At 49.4% G+C, this 23772-nt stretch overlaps 7 protein-coding genes across 7 annotated transcripts; 3 read left to right on the top strand and 4 right to left on the bottom strand.

Annotated features, from left to right (window-relative positions):
- Window positions 1-669: 669 nt before the first annotated feature.
- On the bottom strand, window positions 670-3003 carry lepB_6 (Transcription factor lepE; the record flags this gene model as incomplete). Its single annotated transcript, XM_066131708.1, has 5 exons — window positions 670-777; window positions 836-902; window positions 966-1230; window positions 1280-2534; window positions 2584-3003. The coding sequence occupies 5 exons, from the start codon at window positions 3001-3003 to the stop codon at window positions 670-672; spliced, it is 2115 nt and encodes a 704-aa protein (XP_065987800.1).
- Window positions 3004-9587: 6584 nt separating this feature from the next.
- G6M90_00g106490 (uncharacterized protein) lies at window positions 9588-10106 on the top strand (the record flags this gene model as incomplete). Its single annotated transcript, XM_014684379.1, has 1 exon — window positions 9588-10106. The coding sequence occupies one exon, from the start codon at window positions 9588-9590 to the stop codon at window positions 10104-10106; it is 519 nt and encodes a 172-aa protein (XP_014539865.1).
- A 439-nt stretch (window positions 10107-10545) lies between these two features.
- Window positions 10546-12060, bottom strand: G6M90_00g106480 (uncharacterized protein; the record flags this gene model as incomplete). Its single annotated transcript, XM_014684378.1, has 1 exon — window positions 10546-12060. One exon carries the CDS (start codon window positions 12058-12060, stop codon window positions 10546-10548), a length of 1515 nt encoding a protein of 504 aa, XP_014539864.1.
- Window positions 12061-12895: 835 nt separating this feature from the next.
- G6M90_00g106470 (uncharacterized protein) lies at window positions 12896-13897 on the top strand (the record flags this gene model as incomplete). The annotated part of the gene is made up of 1 exon (XM_014684377.1): window positions 12896-13897. One exon carries the CDS (start codon window positions 12896-12898, stop codon window positions 13895-13897), a length of 1002 nt encoding a protein of 333 aa, XP_014539863.1.
- A 1407-nt stretch (window positions 13898-15304) lies between these two features.
- G6M90_00g106460 (uncharacterized protein) lies at window positions 15305-15667 on the bottom strand (the record flags this gene model as incomplete). Its single annotated transcript, XM_066131707.1, has 3 exons — window positions 15305-15328; window positions 15392-15405; window positions 15457-15667. The coding sequence occupies 3 exons, from the start codon at window positions 15665-15667 to the stop codon at window positions 15305-15307; spliced, it is 249 nt and encodes an 82-aa protein (XP_065987875.1).
- A 1965-nt stretch (window positions 15668-17632) lies between these two features.
- On the bottom strand, window positions 17633-18570 carry G6M90_00g106450 (uncharacterized protein; the record flags this gene model as incomplete). The annotated part of the gene is made up of 3 exons (XM_014684376.1): window positions 17633-18304; window positions 18377-18414; window positions 18474-18570. The coding sequence occupies 3 exons, from the start codon at window positions 18568-18570 to the stop codon at window positions 17633-17635; spliced, it is 807 nt and encodes a 268-aa protein (XP_014539862.1).
- Window positions 18571-21332: 2762 nt separating this feature from the next.
- On the top strand, window positions 21333-23297 carry G6M90_00g106440 (uncharacterized protein; the record flags this gene model as incomplete). The annotated part of the gene is made up of 1 exon (XM_014684375.1): window positions 21333-23297. One exon carries the CDS (start codon window positions 21333-21335, stop codon window positions 23295-23297), a length of 1965 nt encoding a protein of 654 aa, XP_014539861.1.
- Between the last annotated feature and the right edge of the window lie 475 nt (window positions 23298-23772).

The raw sequence follows: 23772 nt of genomic DNA, 5'->3' as shown, positions 1-23772 counted from the left end.
TTTATAGCCGTCGTCGCCGTAAAGAACAGCCTTAAATAAAGGCTGTTCATCGATGGGCTAATTGTCTTGACGTGTGTAACCATGCTCACCGCGAACAAGTTGATCTGTTGCGCTGACTCTAAAGTCAAGAGGACGAAAGGAATAACGCTTGAAAAACGCATGCTTGTCAACGTTTGAAATACAGGGTACGTACAACCAAGAGGTATACAAGGTTCAACTATAACAGGCACCATTGGAATTGCATTTTGCTTGCTGGGGTCAAATACTGATATTTAATCATGTACCGTACCTCGCCGGAGTGTTAAGGAAGCAAAGCCAAGCTTCAGCAAGATTCCGCAGTCCCTCCCTTTAAACATGCAATGCAGTATCACCTAGACAAAGGTAGTTCCGGGACCACGTAGCATATGACGTACATTCAAGACAAAATAATGTCCAATTTTGTCCCGAAGCAAGCCGAGGAGTGTGTGTGCTACTCCATTATGCGACGTCGAGAGGACAAGCCGTTGTATGTGACTAATGCGAGGCCATACAACGAACAATGTAGGATAGTGAGACTAGGGAGAAAACGGCACCATTGTGGTAAACTATAATAGATATACAATCTAAACATGTCGTAGTAGATAGGCTAGCATGATAGTATAAGCGTAACAAGGGTTGTATCGTACAATTTCACGCATTCCATGAAAACAATGGAACATGGGACGCCTCAGTGTCGGGTCCTTCTACAAAGGAACCAAAATTGAAATCCTGTAGGAGAAAGTCCATATCATCGGGTATCTGTGGCTATTGTCAGTGGTGGAATCAACGCGAATCAGGGGTGCTGAAAGTATATTACAAGAGTGTGAAAGAAATCCGCGTCGTGGTCACGAGCTGCAGTAGAGTTTGGCTCACTGGCCTGGTTTCTGTGAGCTGTTAATATCCCGCCACTTATTTCGGGGCTACGCAAATAGGACATGTTGACTCACATTGAAGTAGTTGGACATCTGTGAAGGGCGTCATGAACGACTCTGCTCACACGTACCACTTTCTCGCCAACATCTTTGGCCCAGGTAGCCGAAGATGTTGGAATATACAGCGACTTGACTAGCCCGATGATCATGGACAAAACGTAGTAATCGCTTACGCCTTCTAGTGTTGACGTGACTCGCCTTTCCACGATTCGCCAGGCGTGTTCCACTAGTGATATGAATGGCTCGACGAGTTCTGGCATGGATGAAATAACACTCGATGCTGATGGGATTTTAGTATTAAAACAGAAAATCAGTCGCAGTCTACTTACATGAGTCATTAAAGCCAAGGTATAGCTCATGGCAAAGGTTCATTGCAGCGAAGAGGAGTCCCACTCGACAAGCTGTTTCTGTAACGAGCCGTTGCTGGTTAAGCGAGCGATACTGACTTAAAATCACGACGGCCGTGTCCAGCCTTGCTCGGCGGCACACTGCCGAGGTGGCAGTTGGCGGCGTTTGAATGGCGGCAGGAACATGGACCAGCAGAAGATATTGGTTCAAGATGATGCTCAGTGACGTCTCCAAATGCACCATCACCGAGTGTTTTGGAGTACCTACATGCGACTTACTCCACCCTGGCACTTTTTGCAAAGACTGAGTTAATGAATCCGCAAAGGCTAGGATTCGATCCATCTCGCTATTATTCTGGCAGCCGTTTACCATGGCACAGATCTCAGATCGAGTAGTATATGATTGTCGTAGAAGTACCTGGAACGAAGAGTTCGTCCACGTGCAAAGCGGCTGAGACGTCACTTCTTGGGTGCTTGACGGAGTCAACACTTCATCACTTTCGTTTGCTGGTGCCTGCGTATTAAACTCATCCTGTCGGATGCTAGGGGGCATTCCGCGCTCCATGGCGGCCAGCAAGTCAAGCTCAGTTATCGTCGCCCACAGCCTTCGCCGCATCTCACGATGAAATGGTGAGATTGGAGCCTCTGGCCCAACTTCCCGGTGATACCCTGCTGCCATTGCCCACCGTATTAATGCCCCCGTCGACGCCCAGAGCCCTGTCTCGTGGATATAGTTTGCCCTCCTGGCAATCAGCAGTAGACATTGAGTTTGTAACGAGGGCAAACTTTCCACAGAGATAGTGTGCTGAGAATTTAGCCAGATTTCGGCGGCTTGAATCCATTTTTTTGCCATTTCAATGGGTTCTGGGCTCGCGACCAGCGTGGCAGCCTCATGTCGCGTAGCCGATGCGATGGCCATTATGAGACATAGCTGGACTAGAAAATTTTCCGATGTTTCTTCAGAAGTCTCCCAGTAGCGGTTGTACTGACGATAAAAAGATGGGATGTGAAGAACACGATGGGTGATCTCGACATAGTCAAGATAGGCTTGTACCAGGACGTCCACCACTTCTTGTGGAGGAACCAGATTCACCAGGCTCTGTACATCAACCTGCGCCTGATTATTGTGACCGCTCGCCGGCTTTCTACTGAGTTTGACAAAGATGTCATCGCGCAGCTGGTTGATGAGAGGATACTGGGCTTTCACTTGAGAAATGTATCGCGGCAGATGGGCAAACTGAACGGATTAGCCACGGACAGCAAATGGGATCATCGGATGCCTATACCCGCTGGTAGAGATTCAAGTGGTAGCTGAAGCCGTAGAATCTAGTTGATGTTGCTCGACCTTTGAAGTGTATCATGCCTCTGGACGAGATTGTCTGCGGAGGACCGCTCGTCTCTTGCGCGAATGCCTGCGCCGACTGGTCTCGCCCGTCTGGCTGCGGACCTTCAACATGCCTCGGCAATGCTACTGGAACAGCATCTCCAGGCTGCGGTAAAGACGATTGCGGTAAATTTGCAGGAGAGCTGTTCCTGTAATGGCACTCGTGCTCGTGACCACTCTGGACGCAGCGGCGACACACGGGAACTTCTCGCCCGCATTTCACCTTTCGGCGGTAGCATGGAATGCAAGCGACTGGCGGACGCCGCTTCTTCAAGTCCGGCCGGGGAATCCGTTGGCGAGATGAACCCTGACTTCGGCCCATGCTGCCGCTGGTGGTGCTGGCAGGAGGTCGACTGCTTGCAATGGGCCGAGATGTTGAAGCAAGAAAAAACTGGGGATCTCGGCATTTTCGGCATTTTCACGCTCCCCGTTCACTTCACGTTCTTCAAGGTGGCGGACCATATTGGGCTCCCAGAAACATTATGACGCTTCGCTTCTGCCGTACTTGTTATCGCATTGGGATGGTCCACGATATCCAAGTCTATTTAAGTACATTAGACATCACAAACCGAAGCGATGGACACACTTGCCTCCACCACTGTAGGGCATGGGGGTGCGCAGCCCAACGGTTCCTGGCCGCAACATCGCATGGCAGGGGTCTTGTGCTGTCCTGTGAATGAGGTTGGGATGCAACGAATTATTCTTCTCGGTGGCCATGACTGGTGTTGGAGTTGACGTTGATAATTGAGATGAAGATGAGGGAAGGCAGATGAGGGGCCATTATCGGCATCGGCCAATCAGAGCTAAGAAAATGCCTGGGTGTGAATAATTTATTCGCACGCGAGGCGAAAGCTGTTCATCACCTTTATTCTCCTTATAGAAACATCGGAATTGGCCTGGAGCACGCTGTCGATGCGAAGGGCAGACAGGTCTGGAAAGCCTTGCGTGACGATACGCAGCCAGCCACAATTAAGAAAACCTCTCACAAAATACGATTCTTATAGCACATTATGCCGAGATCCATCTACGATCTACGCAGACACCTCATTGCGACTCCACAGGGCTGAAGGGGTGATTCAATGTTGGGTTAACTGGCAAGTTGACGCTGACATCGAGGCGCCCTAATAGCTAACCCAGTAAGCAGATGAGTCTGTTCTTCTTGCGTCAGGCGGCGCATTTAAACTCCGCCACAAATCATCACCGTTGTTATACCCCGGCCTCGAGAGACGCGCTTCCTAGACGTTGATAATCTGTTTGCTGGCAGCACCTAGTCACACACATCTCGATTGCTAGACAAACGTCTGCTCAGTTTTGTCCCGCCGCAACTATAATACCAGGTACTAAACAATGTTGGGAGTGTCGCAAACGGCGGCTTGTTTGTGACTTTGAACGTCCAGCATGCATCAAGTGCCGGGACAGAGGAGTCCAATGTCCCGGATATGACCACAAGCCTCTACGATGGGTTACGCCGGGGAGACCAGATCCAAGAAGCAAAAGGCCCAAGGCCCAACGGCGCTCCGTTGGTCAGTCAGCTGTAACCCGAGTATCACGGGCCCATTTCAAGGATGCAGGTGCCACACATCTGATAGAAGCAATAGACTGCTGTAGGTTATTTTTTCTCTACGTGGCGTGCTCCGTGTGATTGCCGACTCGAACGAGCTTCCCATTCTTTGCATGCTTGGACGGTTGGAGGGCTTATGCTAACTTCACCATTGCGCAGATAACCGCGTCATGAGTCCAGATTTGCTCGCGACGAGATTTTCGCTTGTGTCTTGGTGTTTTTGTTTGCCGAGGTGAGCACTACTCTGAGAAGCTTTGGCGAAGCATCAAGTGACTGATTGGTCCTATTTCCAGATACAACAATCCATTTCATCCTGTTGGCGATAACATGTGGATGCAGCTTGGACGATATCCAACTTACGCGGCGGGCTGGGTGAGCTAATACATAGCCACGCACAGTTTTGCCATTTGTTTCGCTATTTTACCATGTGAGCCCCCGATTGACCTTATCTGATGCGCGTTATCCCTGCTTGCTGACTTTCGGACGTTTGGCGCATTGCAGCATCGACGTATTCGGTGCGACTACCTCGCCGCCGCTCGATGTTGGCCGAGCACGCCAGCAGCTCGACGTCTTGCCGGTGCTACCTACGCTATATCGTGATGGGCTTTAGACGTGCGTGCCATGTCCTCCTGAGCTTCTGGGGCATGTCATCCTCGTCAACTACTTCAGGGCACAGTTATGTGGCCCTGCCGCCGAGCAGAAGAAGAATCATCTGTTTGCGGCCGCTGGAGCAACGTTGCAAAAAGTTTGCGACTTTTCTGTGCACCAATGGGTCGATGACACCGTTCTCCCCGGTTTGTTGATGGGTGATGCCGAGGAGGCATGCAAGCCCGGCTTCTAGCCAGACCAAGGCTCGGCGATGGATCTGGCTTGCCCTAACATCAGCGTTCAAATCAGCCATAGTGCTATATTGTATTTCAACAGTGTTCGACGGTCGCACATATGAATCTGGGGACAATGGCATGGCATGCAATGCACTCGCCTCCTGCTCTGATATCCGTATGTTCCACGTGGAAATGCTCCGAACAAATTTGCAAACCGTGGCCTCTGACGAGAGCGGGCAGCTTCGCAAGTTCACCATCTGGCTATTAGTCGTTCTGGGGGTGGTGACGGACCCGAGTGACGAGACATGCAAGAGATTCATAACAGGCGAACTGAAATGAATCAGTTGACATGTGGGCATTTCTTCAGCGTTGATTGCCATTGGAGTGTTGGAAAAGATTTGGCAAACATCTTGCACTTGGGTAAACAAGAAAGGCGTAGGGTGGGACGGTCTTTTTGAGAAACCGTACATTTTCGCCTTGTAGCAAAACTAGTCTGGTTTGAATGAGATACGTCTCTCTCAGAAACCTATTTGGTTGCATATTAAACCTAAAATATTTTCTGCCATACCCTAATCCAGACATTCTGCAGCACTCGTCTTCTATTGCATGGCCCGGTGAAACTGGTATTGCCAACACCTTTGTGGCGGTGTCACGAAACTAGCATTCATCGGCATTATTAAGCCTTGGCCAGTTTTCTTTCCTGTTTAGGAAGTATATGCTCATGGCTGTAAAGTCGATAATCCGGGACCGTGGTACTGCATGTAAGTTATTCAAAGATACTTCCGCTTACGGTAAAAAGGATGTATCCCGGTCTGCATTGATGTTTCCTACGATCCATGAATTGCCGGAGCTGAGCATCGTTTACTTTCTCTATTTATGATACAAAGACCTTCCAAAGCTCAGTTAAGATAGGGTGATGACCTTGACAGCATTGTTAATGACAAAGACGTTTCCCACATGAATGCATATAGGCGTCGCAAAGTGCGCAACCCGACAGTTTAATTTTTGAGGATAGTCTCCCTTTTCCAAGCTACTCTAGAGTCAGAGTTTCGAGTCGTCTTACTAGCCGACACCAACTGCGATGGTCTTGTTGACGACTTGGACAGCAACCACAAGCACATGTGGACATCTAACCGCGGCGTAATCTTTCTTATCAATATTGGTGGCGAGTATCGCCGCTGCACAATTCAAGATGCCAGAGGGATTTCACTCAGCAATTTGGAGCTTGCGACCTGCAACGGTGCGGCCGGCGATGTTCTGATCGCTCCGCGGTATGCGGCGCCCCCTCGACGCTGCAAACGCAAAATGGTCTGTCAAAGTGGCAAGCTCCGTTTGTAAAGACAATCCAAGGCATCCTGGACAAATTGCCGTCACAAATACCCTTGCTTGTCCTCAACAACAGCAGTGAGGTTTGGGCGCAGGACTTGATGGATCCTGCATTCGCAAGCATGCCAGGGTGAAACGGCCCAATTTCCCTTTGAATACTCCTTCCCACCACGCAGTCCACCCGGCCAAATGGTAGAAGAGTCTGGTCGGTGTTTGAACATCTCCGCGGGCCAGGCGTCGGGGTTGGCAGCCGGGACTCGGATCGGGACTCGGCAGGGAAGAGATCAAGTCTGGCGGCAACATTGAGACGATCCCTGCCTACGTCTCCCGATCCGGCACTGATTACCGAAACGGCCGGGTACTTCTTGGCAAATACTTGACAAGTACCCTGCGAGATGCTTGGTGGATTTTGTCAAGGCGCGAGTTGAACAGGCCCCGTTGTTCCTGGAAGCTGGCTGACTCGTCGTCGGTCACATCGACGAGATGGTCCAGTTTTTGCCTCACCGGGGCTCAGCATGGCCATTCCAGACAAAACCTCTGCCTTGAAGCTCTTCAGAAAGCTCAACGACACTGGTCAAGGGGGAGCATCCATTCTGAGCTTCGAGGGCGATGGCGCCCGACAAGGACGCCATCTTTGTCGACTCTAGCTTTCATGATACACTGTTGCATCGTTGCTGTCTGACAAAAGGGTTATTCAGGCGAACACGTACGCTCAGAATTTTCTAGACAGAAATTTGGCTCTTCTCATGCAAGAACTACCCATTGAGGAAAAGGACGTCGTTGGCGTCCCAACGCGGTAAAAGGACGCGATGTATCCGTGGCTACGGAGCCCTGGCGGCGTTACCACCGCGCCCTCTTGGCCAGAGACGGCCGCAGTCATTCTATCCATCAGCTGTAAATGGGCTTGTGCTCCAGCCAGACTACATTGCGCCGAAGCCGTGGGGTCCGCTCGTTCACGGAAGAGATGTTCTCGAAGAGGCCATACGCGACGCATACCAGGCTGCGGGCATGAATGTACGCTTCGTCGATGACTCCATGTCACGCCATGTTTGAGGTGGCGAGGTTCACTGAGGGACGAATACGCTGAGGGAGACGATGTATTTCGTGGTTGATGCTATAGTGGCCCGGCATATTGCACGGCATAAACTGTTTGGCTTGGCGAATTATTCGTTTGGACGATATACTGGTAGCAGGGTGTAAAAGCGACATGGGTGTCGAGCTTTAGGAAGAACATTTTGCACCCGTGGGTAAATGAGCGGTTCTTATAGTCCGAGATACATTATAGCATGATGTTGAGTGCCCAGAATAGCCTAGTTGGAATTCGGTTCCATCGAGGCACCTGCCAAGAAACTAGACTTATCAGACTGCCCTATCTTGTAGCTATATCTTGTTCATAAGACTTTGAGTATCCCAAGTAGATACCCAGCAGGGATCCTATTGCCCGTTAGCAAATAAGTGGACGATTAAGTGGCCAGTCCACTTAGTTGCCAATAGGTGCCTCAAATAAGCCGAAGTAAGCCCTGTTGGCTTGATTTTCTGCCCGGAACAGACGGGCAGGCGGCAACGCCGGAAGGTCGGCTCGATGATTCCGGAAGATCTTCACTGACTTGGCTTGGTAGTAGACAGTTACTAGCAGTTGGCAGAGGCAACTATGGGAGTAATCTAATTGAGGTTACCGGAGTTGCCCTAGTTGTCGCGAATAAAGTGGTCAAGGCGCATTCTGGGCACGAGGTTGGATCAAAAGTGTGTAGTTTTCGCATCTGACATCCTAGTTGTTGCATTTTCTTTGTCGCAAGTCCTGCAACCAGCACGAAGGCATAGAAACCTAAAATGTGGCATACCATGAGTGGTGTTTGTAACAGTTTTATTTTACAATCTCAATACCAACTTGGTTCCGAACATAGATTGCCGTAATGTGACATATCCGAACCCTATCGCCCAAAATTCTAGATGGACGCAAGTCAAGACAGCCACATCAATTGCAGAATCTTCCCGTAAAAACACTACATGACGGAAATGGTTTTCGAGGAGCCTCAAGGTCAACTCTGTTTGTTGCAGAGCTGCAAGTATGTGGCCAAAAGAATGGGAAAATACGACCCCATGTTGGATTACTCCGAGGCCGAGGAGGCATGACAACCTGGCCGTCAGCCATGACAGCGCCGTGCGTAGGGAGTAAGCGGATGACTGTGAGAATCAGCATCTTTGCCTGGGAAATCCCATAGACTTGTGGTACACGCTGCCAACAAGCCATGGCTCGCCTGGAAAAGTGATCGGTCAGACGGACGTGGCCGGCATCTCCTTACAACAGAACACCATAAAACCGGCCAGGTTGGCAGCTCCTGGAGGTCATCCCACCACATACATGGGCCACATGTTTGAGACACTGCACGGCAAGAACGGGAAGCAAAGCCACCCAACATAGTCGGATGGCTGACAATGAACCATGGGGAGCCATCAATGTGCGTCAGCACGTGGCACACGGGAAACAATGCTCGACGGAACGTCTAACTTGGGCGGGGTGGTAAAGTAGGGAATCCTGCATATATGAGGCTTATTCCTGTTTGTTTGGCTCTCGTGATGGACAAAGTGGCCGGAGCAATAGATTCTATCAGGACTCGCACGTCACATCTTCTCCCGTGGCGGACCATATTCGTGATGAAGGACGGGAAAGGTTTTGTTTCCGACGTTGCGATCCCGACATGTTTTCATTGTTGTGAGAGGCTTGAAATCGATAGGTATTGCTACAGCTCAATTTGGCGGCTTACGGGACACGATGCATATGGAGCTTGGTGAGCAGGAGCCCTGGCACAGAGGGACCAGGATGGGCAAGGTAAATCCATCCACCACGAGAACCTGCCAAACACTTTTGAAATGGTTACGCTGGTTCTGTGCTGAGTGAAATGTTATTCAGAGCGACAGTCACCCTCCTGCCCGGATAGACGATTATGACTACCCATTCGAAGTTGCTTCGAGAGACTGGGCATATGTATCTACTGCCCAACTCTTGGTAAGCCTGCCATATACCAACCAAGGTAAGACTGCTATTTTATTTGGCCGCGGGCGGCCGCATGATTGTCTGTTTGTACCTTCCAATATTCATTGCCTGCAGAACAACTCCCCCCAGATTCACATGGCAATCTGATACCCAGTGATGCAACTTGGACAAGAATCGACCGTCGATTTATAAGCGTCGAGATGCTCCAAAAGGCCGGTGTGCGATATGAAGCGCGAGAGGATTTTGTCGCCATCCTCGGCGCCGTCACGGGCGCACAAGTCGTCGAGCTCGTGCAACATAGCACCGCGATAAGACAGCAGCGCCGGCCGAGACACGGTACACATGTCGCGGAGCCTCATCGGGCGAAATCCCACGAGTCTCAATTCGCGCAGACGAATACGCCAAGAGCTGGAAGGTCTGCGCTTCTCACTGCCGAGTTCGACTCGGACGAAGACGTGAACAGAGGCAGTCGGCCCAAGAGCAGGAACAGGGAAAGATTACAACACCGAACTGTGCGTGGGGGCAGGCAGAGAGACCAGCTAGAAGGCGAAACGTCATGTTCTGTTTCGCGACTGCAAGGCTCGGGGCAGAGTACCTCGAAGATGTTGCCTCGGCAGAGTCTGAAAAGTACAAAGGGTGACCTGGCCGTCAAGACTCTGAGCATCGCTGGATCAGTCGCGAGCGTGATTAGTTTGGCAAAAGAATTTTTGAAGGAGTAATGGGCAGGTTGTAATTTGCACGCGAAAGCAACATGGCTACAGTCAGACATTGAGCTAGGTCAAGGTGCATTTCGTGGCAATGACGTAGCTTTCATGGTCTGAGTTATCATCGTTCATGAGAATCATCCAACTTACCGTATCTCCCTTGAGAACATACCGCACACCAATCAATGGTGTTAATTTTTATTTAACAGTTTTTGGCTTTGAATGCTTTTAAAAGTCTTAAAGGATGGGCATCCAAGACAAGATGGCATCCTCAAGTCAACGGGCCCCTTTCAAGGTAGTGAGATGAACAACGTGTAATATAAATGGAATCGTGGAAGACTTGATCGACTTAATCTGGCCTCATTGGTTGAGAGAGAATAAGCTCTGCGGCAATGGATAAGAATAGTAGCTATACTAGGACATATCAGCACCAGTAGCCCCGTTCACGCGGCATCTACACTGAGTTGATATCGTTATCCATTTCCTCCGATTCGGCCTTCGCGTCCTCAACACACCACAGCCGCCAAAATCCACTTTCACACGGCACCCTCTGCGTGTCGCAGCAGCTGGAGCCCTTCCCTAGCCATTGCTCACATTGTACTCTGTCGTTGCTCTTAAACTTGCCAATGTAGGTCATGTCAAAGGAAGTATCCCCCTCCGCGAAGGAATCGACCGCTCCCACCCGGTGATGATCGACTCCACAAGCCGAAGGCCTGCCAAACCATCCACACTTCCTCCCCTTGTCATGACAAACTTCCCGGCTCTGAGACACGTGCCACTGCCGCCTATCAGCTCTATCCATCTCGTCAAAACTAGGCACAGGGGCGCCTGGCTTGGCATAGTATCCCTTGTCTTGGGTATAAAACTTGTCCTCTCCTGTCCTGTCTGGGCAGTACCATTCGGCCGAGTCGAGATCATAGCACCTGTTCTTGACCGACTTGATCACTGGGTGCGGGTGCTCGTACTTGACGACTTGGTCATCCAAAGTAGGATAGGCTTCGTAATAATGCCAACGCTTGCTAGCATCCATGTACTTGGCAATTTGTTGATCCGGGTCGTATTCGGTATAACCCTGCTCTCCAGCTTTGAGTAGGTACCTTCCGGCCTTGTACCCTATAATTTGAGGCTTTTCCCACAGCGGCAGAATAGGAAGCCTAAATGCCAGCTCGAGATGAAAGGGCGTCTTGCCATCCGAGTCCAGAAGCGGCGTCTCAACCGTGCAATCAATCTTCTCTTTGACCCTTTCGCAGGATTCGTCTTTCCAATGTGCCCATTGAGCGCACTCGAATGGCCCTTCGTCAAAGATGGTCGTGGGGCACTTTTCCGTTGACCAGAGCTTGTCTCCGTTTTCATTCCGCATGATTTCCTCAGTTTTGCAAGCCCCTCTGAGTATGAGTTTCACAGTCCAAGCTTCCGTCCAGCAAGAGTACTTGGCTTCGCATGGGGAAACTGTCCCTTCTGCAATTGTCTTTTCTGAAGTCTTGGTGTTTGAGCGGGAATAGCCGCCGGTGATGGTGATGCCGGCCATGTTGCCAGTGTATGGACTCCAAAATCCCGCGTTGATCTGGCCTCCAATGTTCCAGCCCCAGGTAGTGCTATCGATGTTGATGGTACTCTTTTGTGTGTTGAGCTGCATTGTGCCGCTTCTTTGGTCGTTGTCTACTCGGCGGATCACTTCAGTGTTGATGGCGAGGTCGTAATCTACCTTGCTTATGTCCTCAAACACGGTTACGTTGAGAAAGTCCGTATGAAGGAGATTCCAAAAGTTCCAGTGCGGCTCACATGTTGCCTCTTTGAAGTCGGATTCGTATCGGGCATTGGATAAGATGAGGTTGAGTCCCGGCTTTAGTTTGCTAAGAAGATCTACCTTACGCTCTTCGCTCTGGTCCGGCCTGAGATAGGGACTTGATGATTCTTGGCAGCAAGCTCCTGCCGCAAAAAGGCCGACTGCCAGAGCAGTAAGCTTCATATTGATAAATTGCGGTCAGCAAATAAACTGCTGGCTACAAGATGGTTGTCGTGTGAGGAGCTGAGCAACAAAGCGGCCAATGGGACAATACTTGATAATGTCGTATGGCGCTTTGTCGAGAGAGCGCCGTGCATACTATATAGCAGGTCAAAATCAGCAGCGAGGACTATAGCTGGAGGTTGGGTTTGCATGTAACCTGCTCATGTGTGTAATCATTCTCATCTACCGATACCTATGACGTGGAAGCATATTACGTTCATTGTATGATACATGACTCAGGTCTCGGCAAGCCCTAATTAATACATGTCACTCAGCAAGGATATCGATCACAAGACTTACTGGTAGTGGCGTTACTAATGGAGACGTACTGTCGCTTGCAGGGGGGTCGATGGATTCAGAAGCTTGTCAATAGCTTCGCATAACTATTAGTCCCCGCCAAAGTAACCCAACTGGCCTGATTATGCTTAATTTTTAATAGAATAGTGGAAATCACAGGCTTTTCTTTTGTTATGCGAAATTTGGAAGGATTCCGATTCCAAACCTACTACAATAATACCAATACCTTTAATATGAGTCTCATTAATTGCATGAAGTAATCCCATATATGGCTAGTTTTTGACCTTGCGGGAATGTTATCGCCTGTGATATAGACTAATGAGTTGTATCTGGAAATCATTGAGACGGACTATCAAGTATTTAAGTTGCTCTCCCCGTGAATCATCTGGTGTAGTAACCCATCCATGATTTTCTTGATTCTTGTCCGTAGTGACCAAGAGCCCCTCGACAGTTAATTTATTTCTACACATTACTTGCGCCACGACACAAAGTTTTCGATATGCGTGCCCTTTTGGCCGTATCGCTTTACCTCTGCCTAAGGGGCAGCGCGGCCCCTGTTTCTCTTCTTGAGAGGGCCGTTCCCGTCGGACACGAGGGGCCGCCCTACGAGGTAGGGGGAGGAGGAGCCCATCTGCCTCTGGAGGTCAACGTACCATTCGAGATAGACTTGCTCCCCGATGGAGAAAGACTGCCGATAGAGAACCCTGAGACGACGTCGCCCGAGGGGCTGCCACCGGCTGAAGGCGAATTGGGAAATCAGATACCAGGGGAACATACTCCTGAAATGCCTGTACCAGAGGGACTGCCACCGGCTGAAGGCAACGGACCGCAACTACCGGGCGTTGAGAATCCTGAGACGTCCGTATCCGGAGGAGCTGAAGGGCTCCCACCGCCCGCGAGCGAAGCACCACAGGAACGACCATCCGTATGGAAGGGCAAGTCGCTCGAGGATATCAAAACTTTCTGGCTTAATGGACTCCCAGAAACCAGAGTGGCCAATTGGGAAAACAGTCCTGTGCATGAGATATGGAACTTGTTGAGCAGGGAAGAACGATTTTCGCTTGTATTCGAAAACCCCGATGCCAAAAAGTGGCCGAACTTGACGCCCGAGCAAAGATTGTACCTCTGGCAAGAGAGGCCTATTTTGAAGGCAAGAGACAACCAGAGACTGTGGGCACTGTTGACGCCAGAACAGCGCGAAACGCATTGGAAACAGGACCCCAAGCGATGGCAGAACCTGACGCCCCAAGACCAAGAGACAGTTGTTCAATCTGTTCGTCAGAACCCAATTTTCGAAGGCTTGGCGAACGAGGAAATACGACGAATCGTCGCAAAGATAGACAAACTGGCGCCAAAGGACCGTCTGGCTCTATCTAACTCCAGGATCGAGAAGATGAAAGAGGCAGTCATAGAGGCGCTTGCTAAAGAGAGTAAGCAGCTTGCAACAGAAGCGGGAAAAGCAGCCACGGCAGAGGAAGAAGAAAATTCAGTGGGCCGCTAGACTACTAGCATTTCCTCTTTGGAATTCTGAAAGGTTTATCTTACAATATTGGAGATTACCTCCAGGATCCGTACCATCTGGACAGAAGTCATTCTACTAGAGAGGGAATATGGCTATGGTAGGCCTGCAATCGGTGCTGCGTTAGCTTGGTGAATAGAAGGGTAATGCTTGTGGTAGTTGGAAATAATAAAGACTAATTTACCCTTGATATAAAGTATCCCTTGTTACGCAGTAATTGATATACTCAACTCAAGGTCTGGAAATAGCCACCGGCCAGTTGTCAATAACTTGCAACATCTGTACTCCGCACGAAGTACGAATTCGCCGCTTACAAGTATGATATGTCCAAGGTGACCTGTCAAGTTCAATGCCCGATTCAAGACAGTGACATGCTTGCAAGGTGATTGCATTCTAGAGTCTGTGATTTCTGTATGGTCCCACTTCTGTACGTTACAGTACGTAAGAAACCAAGTGTCTCTTGTCGCCCACTTCAGGCATCATGTCTTGCCCGTGGGTGTTCCTGTCTGGTTACATTGAACCCACTGTGCTACGTGACAGGGCACATTTCAGCGTTTGTTGGGCATGCCGAGCTCATGAGTTAACCGGAGATGCGGAAGAACGTGCAATACAGCATCAACCGTTTTATTAATCTCATATTATGCCATTACGTTGCGCAGGCTTCAATTCTCCGATTGGGGCTCACATAGTTTGATGGATCACGAATGACTTGCTGCTTCGGGATTTGTATATTATTATTGACCACGAAGAACTAGACGTCTCGAAGCTGGTGTGAGCAATTCTAGTTGCTAGCGTGCCATCGCAATGAATTCCCTATGAGTGGTGTTGCTTCCATCCTCATTTACAGGCTGGAAGCACACAGACTGCGGAGGGTGTTTGTTGCGTCTTGAAAACAGCCCCGTACTATTACAGCGTTGCATTGGCTTGGACGGTGACATGACCTTTTGTGTCATCATTAGGCTGAGTCTACATCGGAAGACTTATTGCAGGTTTAATGTCCCGATAAGATTCTAAATATATGTGGATCTCCTTGCGCCGTCGGCTGCTTTCGTACAAATTCAGCAGAAGCATACAGTCGTGCAGCTAATTGAATGTGTTTATTGACCGTAATGAGTGTAGGTTCTCTAATAGAAGATGCGAGTATAATGAGTAAACGCAGAATATCGTGCCTCTCCCCCAATATACCCATCCCCGTTATTCTCCTGAAAATGCCAGCATCAAATGCTTTCGTAAGACACGGCACAAGCTTCACAACAACAAATGAACGCCATATAAAATGACGTTGGAGTCAGAAATGAAAAAATATAACCAATACATAAACATCACTAGCCAAACACTTGTTGACAAGATGATTTATTGGCCGTTTCGTAGCTTGGGACGAATTCCTATTCAAAGACTCTCCTTTTCCTTATCCTTGCTTTTATCAGCACACTTGTAGCCCTGGTGCTAGCTGCAATAGCCCGAGCAGCAGCTAACATTGAATTTGCACTCTAATCAAGAATTAGGACAATACAAATACAGAGACGTCAGTTGATACGTACTCGTGCCATTGGGTATACAATTTGGCCACACGGCTGGATCATCAGAACCTGTCATGACGTTGATCACAACGGCAGCCTGAGTAGACGGCTTGGTTTCTTCCTCCGGGACTTTCACAGAAACAAGGACTTCTTCATTTTCGTATTTGAAGAATTGAGGCGCAGCAAGCGCGGCCGTGGCAAAAGCTAGAAGGACAGAATTCTTGGCGAGCATGATGGGCTTCTAGATGGACTGAAATGCTGACGGCTGCTGAATCATATATAATTGAGCGGATTAAAGTATAAAGACTTGATGAACTGATTTAGTGTCCAGGCTGAAGAAGTAATTGGGAGTCAGTTGTGGTTTATATAGTTGAGCGTGAGGCGGGGCCTAGAGGCCATGTCAATCATGTCCAAGAATTCCTCTCCATACGGAAAGACTGATATTAAAGAGTCCGGTGTACTCCGTAGGTTGCAAATGTTGCCACATCGTCGATTATCAAGACATGCATCACCCGCTACCTGGGGAGTGAACATGACATTTCGTATTCTTTATCCTCTATCACAGACTTTTGTCAAATCTTTGCAGTTGACTTGTCTCATCTCACAAGCTTTCGTGTGGTCAAATGACAGTTGTCGCTCATCGTCCCCGTGATGATCCCATCACACTGCATTCTGAGAATCCGCAGGGGGGTTAGGTTAGCGGGCTCGATTGTGCCAAATTTTTGAAAAATTGACGAGACGATTCATCTTGTAAAGTCATAGTATCATCAGATACAAATACATGTTTCATAGATGAAGACCAAATCGTACTCCTGTTTTGTTAGAGTGACATTGCAGAAATACCTGACACTCCCTTGAATGAGCGACTCGATCTCGACAATAGCGGTGTTTGTTTTTGTCTCCATGGTCTGATGACCTGAGTAAGAAATGCATGAACGCAGCAGTAAAGCCGACGGAGCTGCAGCATGTATGTATCTTTCAGGTGGGATGCATGCATATTGGAGAGACATGCAGCAGGGCAGACTCGACATTTGATACGTTATCTGCAATAATTGCTCGAATACCAGCCTCTCTACGGAGTACTCTGTGTGTGTGAAATCGACCACCCTGTCCCACAATCATGATTCATCAAGGCATCGTGGCCGCTTTCATTCCCTGATATGTCTCATTCCAATTCACCTTTTCTCGCCGCTGCGCCATTGCTAACGTTTCCTCTCCATCACAAGCACGTCTTTTGTAATGTTAATTGGTTAGCCAAAGTCACCAGCTTCGTCGCAGCAGGGCAAGACATACGTTCTGACTGCGTGGAGCAAAGTGCGCAGCCAACCATGTGCACATTCCGGCGAATATCCCGGCAGTAATACGGAGTACTCCGCATGCTCTTTCATCGCACTTTAGAAACCGGGCTCTTTTCTTGAATGTGGTTTTCTCTGACATCTAGTTTCTTCTTGGATCAGTCATCGCTGGCTACATCACTCACTCGACACAGTAACCGGATGGAAGCTCCCGACTATACAACAAATCCTGCTAGGCTGCCTCCTTACACAGCGCATTTTTGCTATTGGTCACAGTCCGCAGTGGCAATGAAAGTCAATACGAAGGCGAATGTGTGGAGGAGTGGAGTGAACATGCGTCGCATGTCCAATGGTCAGGATATCGCCCGTCGGCGCGCCCGCAGTGTCTCCAGCGGCGTTGCTTACTGTGACGTCTACTTCAGCCAGCCACATCTGATGAATTGTGATGAAGGATGCGGGGAAGATATCAAAACCCGAAAACACTCTCTCAAGAACCCGGAGCACAGTTCAGGAGTCTCATGGCCTGATCGCGTGGACAATCGGCCTGACTAGCTGCATCCAGGAATCCTGACAACCGGCGCTTTTTTAATAACGTGTGTAACGAATTGTTTGTACTTTAATAGTGAATGGATGTTTGCAGGGCAATGGAGAAACGAAACCAGCGCTAACTAATCAAGAAGATTGGCGGACAAACAGCATTTCATGCCAACGATACACAAGCCATCGACAACAAAGAACCAGCAACAGCAATTAACAAATTATTTCGTCTTTAGAAATTTGCCGATCACAGACGAATTTTCTTACGTAGGTTATCGACTAACAAGTTATAACCTTTTGAACGAAACTTATATTATTTACAGGCATATGTATTACCTGTCAGGCCGCCAGCGTCCTGCACTGTATTATTCCTCCTTCTCGCCCCCTTTAGGCGCTTCCTTTCCCTCTTCGCATTTTTTCTTATCCTCCTCAGCTTTCTTCTCAGCTTCCTCCGCCTCCCGTTTCGCATTCTCGGCTTCCGTCTTAGCCTCCTCGACCTCCTTGTTACCCTCTTCAACAGCCTTCTTCATATCTTCAGCCACCTTCTCAGACTGTTGGACGTTGCTCTCGTCCAATTTGGCCTTGTTCTCGAATTCCTCAGCCTGTTTCTCGGCATCTTCGGCTCTCTTCTTGGCAACTTCGACCATTTGCTCGCTTTCCTTGACCTTGGCCTCGGCCTCCTGAACCTTTACTTCAGCTTCCTTGACTCTCTGCTCAGCCTCTTCAGCCTCCTTCTCTGCTAGTTGGGCCTCGGTCTTGCTTTCTTGGGCCTTCTTTTCGTCCTCCTCGACTACCTTTTTTCCTTCTTCGACAACTTTTTCAGCCTCGGTAGCCTTTTTCTCATTCTCTTGGACCTTTGCCTCACTTTCTTGTGCTTTCTTCTCAGCCTCTTCGGCCTTTTTCTTGGCCTCCTCTACTTTCTCCTCAGAGACCTTTGCATTTTCTTCACACGCCTCATTGGCCTGCCCGGCTTCACCTTCAGCGCGGGCAAAGAAACGTGCCGCGATGATATTACCCATGGAGCTTGTGGCTCGGCCCTGTGCATAATTATGGCTGTTAGCTATTTTTGGTGTCATAGTGTGCCTCAGCTGATGTTGGTTTTTTCTTACCGTAATAAGATTATCCGCCGCTGGGTTCATTCTGACAGCTACACAACGTTTAGCGATTCTCTCATCTTTTCTCGATGCAGCTTGTGTTAAAACGTACATGGATGAGACCCGGCCTTGCCCATTGCCAAGGGAGTGGCAGAAGCGAGCGGTCCTGAGACGGCGACGACATAGACGAGAGCCTGATTGAACCTCATAGTGCTCGTGTTAAGGAATTATGAATGCTAGTTTATTATGGGACGAAATGTACTAGGTATGACCAGCAATAAGTTTAAGATTAGAAAGACTTGGCGATATGACAAAATTGGGTCGGTAGACATGGCCGAGAATTTATAGAGGTCTTGACAATCGAAGCTTCTTCATCCCTATGACTCGTACTTTACACAAGACTGTTCAAATTATCTCTCTCTGAGAACGGGGCTTGAATCTCGCAGTGCATTTAAGACTATTCTTGTTAGATCAGCAAAGGTCAAACTAGTGAATGACATATTGTGTACTAAGGGAAAGCTTCCAATTAAGCTTGATAAAGCGACATTGTAGAAGCATCTAGCGTAATTAGTGCGGCGGTAGTGGCACAAGCCCTGTGTATCGAATTGGCGTTTCGCGTAGTGAGGCGGCGTCTAGTTCTCCAAGTCGCAACGGAAATGAAGCCGATCGTCAATTCCGATGGGGTCCGGAGAATTAGAAGGGCGCAACCTGGGACATGAACGAGTACAAGGATCTCGGATCGGAGAATTCCGTGCCGTGTTTGCCGTGGTGGAGAGGGATTACAAGGATGTGGAAAGCTGATGTTAACATCTTGAAACAAGCTGAAGCACTTGGCGGCTATATTTAGAGGCATCAAGTTAAGATGGTCTGGAACGCATCAATGGCCGTCCACTGTTCTAGCCGTTTTTATGTGTAGCGTCTACCCCGCCTATCTGGAACTTGCAACAGATTCTTCGAGGAGTGAATCAACAAAGTTGAGTTGACTCCCAAGGTGAGCCCAATGCATGGCCATTAGCGATGCAGGGATTTCGCAGTTTGAGCTAGCCGCAGTTTTGCGCGCTCAGCTTCTGGATGAGGATACTGCATTTATAGGTTAGGAGAATATGATGAAATATCCAGTTATTGTAATAGTCTGTAATTAAACCGTTCCGGTTTAGTAGGCTGGGCGGCTTCGGCCGTCGTTTGGTGGAAGCTAGCATAGTGTCAAATTTGTCACGATTGTTGCAAAATAAAAGAACTAAAAAGAAAATCCCAAGGTCCACAACAAGTACAACATGCATGATACGTAGGAGCTCATTACGGGCTTACCTTTAATGGATTGAATGCTCCGGAGAGGTTAGTAGTGCGGTCGATCAATTAATGTCAATGTCATGAATGAAAGCCAAGGCCGCACGGATGGCAGATGTAAGGGACATTCAGCCGTTGGACTGATGCTGCGAGTCTTTCTGGTCAATGACTTGATTGTCATAACTAAGAAACCATGATGACTTCTCGCCGCCTGTTCAGAATGCATACCTTCTTTTCAGTAATCGCTATTGCCGAAAGGATGGGAAGAGAGCAGAAGGAAAATGTTCCGAGTGTAAGCCGAGCGTTGAGGATTCCTCATCCGGTTCTTCACTCACGCCGCATAACCCAGCGAACCCCCTCATGGGTATGTCGTTAAACAGCATCCGCTGCACATGTATGTAGGAACAAGGGAGGGCAAGTCTAAGCTACAAACCCTGTCTCATTTACTCATGGCTGAATGTTGGCACAACTTCCTCTCCCTGAGTAATGATGCTACTAGCTTGCTCGGAGATTTCATCGCTCTGCCGCATCATTATCAAGGCATTTAAGCAAGTCGAACAGCAGGATTCGCTCTTCACGAATGCGCTTCCCAACTTCTCGGGGGCTTGGACAGCTTTGGCCGTACGCGCTCCTCAGGATGTTATCATAAGGATTCTATCATAAGAAGAAAATTCATTGCTAGTCATGCTTGCCCGGTTGAGGTTTAAGCCGCGGGAATCCTTCCCTCACATGGTATACAAGGCCGACGCTGCATCAGACATTACACCTCCCGAAGGAGGCTTCATCAGGTCTGCTATTTCTGACATTGGCTTTTCTGGAAACACCTCTCACCACTTTCAGACCTGGAACTCCTGCAGGTGAGCCGTACAAGTCTCGTCTCTTAGCAGATCCGGCATCAATAGTCCGTATTGGCTGGAAAAGTTAAGCGAAGGGATATAAGCAAATTAACGGCAGTCCCCTGTAACACCCGTGGCATTCTCCCTATAAGCATGAAACAGCGGTTGAAAAAAACCAGTGGTCTTTTCTCTCTGAATATAGAGCCGCGATTTTCACATCTTCGGGAATATCTCACATTAGCTTGTAGACTTGCTTCAGGATTTTGTCTGAACACTCCATCTCAACAGTCAAATTTCACAATTTTTCTCACAAATAAGGATATTATTCTTTACGAACACAGTTGTATTTATAAGAAGTAGTTCTTTGTGGTTCAATAAGGATGGGTGTTAACTGTTCAGTTGTTACACGGTTAGCACACAACAAAGGGCGTTGGGCCAACAAAGGTTACACAACAACAGAAGCAACCATCACGAGGCCCGAAGTCGGTCACAAGTAAGTGCTGCCTCAGGCACAAGCCCTCATCGATTCTTGTATTTATTTTTTGCCCCTTGAGGCCTCGTCCAAAACCAAGGACCTTTGACAACCCACAGTCGATTATTATAGTTTGAATTGAACCCTCAGTTCCAAGCCCAGTTACCCTGCCCTTGTCACATCAGTGATGAGTCATCAAAACCTGGTCCGAAGATTTGCCGCATTGTTCTCCACCACAGCTGAAGGCATGACTGGTCACACAAATCAAGGCCGTGGAAGAAATATCAGTAAAAAATCGACCCAATCGGTTGGCTCTTGATTGTTTGAGGAATCTAGATGCTACGAGACGTGGCGCTTGAGCACATACCAATCCATCATGGCCGGCAGTACGCTGTTTATGACGCCGGAGGAGTCGGTGCGTGTGCAAAAGACAGTTCAGGATCTAAGACGGAAATGTCAAGAGGAAAAGGGCCAACGACGGGAGCCCAATGACGCAAAATCTTTGATCCAACAAGCGACTGGCTCGTCCTTGATGGAAGACATGGCGTCGTCCCTGTTCGGCCTGTCACAGCAACGGAACAGCCCGGATACCATGCCGGCATATGCGGTCGGATCGCCGTACCTACCGTGCACGACGGCATTGTCGGACCTGAAGCCCATGGGACTGTCAGATCTGTGTATGGAGACGCACCATCGCGGGCATGTTCTCAAAGTGCGCCGTGCATCCCCCGTGGTCGCATTGAAGGCGTCCTCGTGGGCGGTTGTGCAGGGACAGTCAGTTGACGATGTAGAGAGGATCGAGCTTTTCTTGCACAAGTCCAAGTACGGTCAGGAACTTCTAGACTTGGGCTCCGTCTTTCTAGTCAAGGAGCCATATTACACGCTCAACAGCCAGGGGGAGCCTGTAATCCGCATTGATCATCCGTCAGACCTTGTTATTTCCACATATAGCGATGGTCCAGAGTCATGGCGCAATACGGAAAGTGATTCAGTGTCCACAGCCAGGACGGCTGTAATGTGCAAGGAGGAAGGGAACGCTGCACTTGGGAAGAAAGACTTTCCGCGGGCCCATGCCCGCTATACCGAAGGTTTGAGTCACATTGGAAAAGATGATGAGGCCAGCAATACCTTGAGCAACGACCTCCACCGGAACCGAGCCTACATCAACCTTCTGCTTCAGCGCTTTGAGGAGGCAAGGTCTGATGCACTCTCATCTCTGACCCATAGCGATGGCCCGGACGAGAAGCTTTTGGATGCAAAGGCCTACTACCGTGCTGGCACCGCGGCCTACAGTCTAGGCGATTTCGAGGATGCAAAACGTTTCTTTGACGAACAGCTAAAACTGGAGCCCGATAACCGCTTGGCACAGATCAACTTGAGGCGAATCAACAAGCGCATCCAAGAGCAAACCGCTGGCGTATACGACTTGAGCAAGATTGTTAGCAACCTGCCCAAGACTCAGGGGCGGGCCGACGCGGCAAGCTTCAACGGCGACACCGAGGTCAAGGAGAGCCCTGGAGCTGGTCGCGGTCTGTTCGCCAGACGTGATTTTCAGCCTGGCGAGACCATCATGTGCGAGAAGGCCTTCTGCGTTGTTTGGGGCCACGAGCCCGGGGCATTTTCCACCCTCACATGCGATGTCCGGGATGACGCCGCCATCCGCGTCTTCCCTGCTGGCTTGCACAAAGCCGTGGTGCAGAACCTGCTGAACAATCCCTCGCAGGCTCACAAGGTCCTGGATCTCTTCAGCGACTACAAGGGTCTCGGCGGCAAACCCCTCGAGCAAGACGGCAACCCCGTAATTGACACTTTCCAGATCCACGACATTGTCCAACGGAACGCCTTCGGTCCTGGTCAACAAACCGAGGACGAAGATGTCACAAACGCCAGCACAGGACTCTGGGTGCGTGCAGCATATATCAACCACTCTTGCGTCTCAAACGCCAAGAAGGACTACGTGGGCGACCTGATGCTCCTCCGTGCTACCCGTCGGATCGCCGCTGGCGAGGAGATAACACACAGCTATGACGAGTCGAGCGGCTACGACTCGAGGACGGCAGCCATCCAAAGGACATGGGGGTTCAAATGCCACTGTGCGCTTTGCGCAGCAGAGGAGGCGGATGGACCGGCTTTGCGGAAACAGCGGTTGGAGCTCGAAAATGAGGCGAATGCATTGTTGCAAAAGGAAAATCCATCCGGGGCAAACAGGATATCAATAAACAGGGCGAAACGGCTCCAACAGTCGCTCAAGGACACCTACAATGATAAAAGATACAAGGGTCTGCCTCGTCGAGCGATGAGCGGGCTGGAACAGTGGCTCAAGACAGCACTTGCCAGGTAGCTTCAATGTTTCGATGGCATGATAGTTTCGGGGAAGCCACAGTGTTTCGAGCGCAGGAATGTGCATAAACGATAGACATTCGATGGAGGGGAGAACCAGAAACGTCACATGTGCTGCACCGAAGATTCAGCTTTTCCTGCGACGGGCAGCACGATGGCTATGGTGTAGATCTACAGTCTCATGCCCTTCTCCAGACGAGCACAGCGCGAGGCGTAACGAACGGGCGGTGATGGTCCGACTAGCAGCAACGTCCTAGTTGATTCTATCTTGTTTGCCCGAGAAAAAGGATGATGTACTTCTGGATATCCCTCTACCTTGAGGTTTTATTACGACTTGGCTGTGCAACAACGGGCAGCCGGCCTGCCGAGGCCAACACGGAATCCGTACACAGCAAGAAAAAATGCACGGTATACAAGGTATTTCTGGCTCGCGGTCGCCTAAGCTATTAGGTAGCCGGCCGGCCTGTTAGGCCGGT

Source organism: Metarhizium brunneum, chromosome 7 (assembly GCF_013426205.1).
Source record: "Metarhizium brunneum chromosome 7, complete sequence".
In the NCBI taxonomy this organism is placed as follows: Eukaryota; Fungi; Ascomycota; class Sordariomycetes; order Hypocreales; family Clavicipitaceae; genus Metarhizium; species Metarhizium brunneum.
This window is presented reverse-complemented; position numbering and strand designations above follow the sequence as displayed.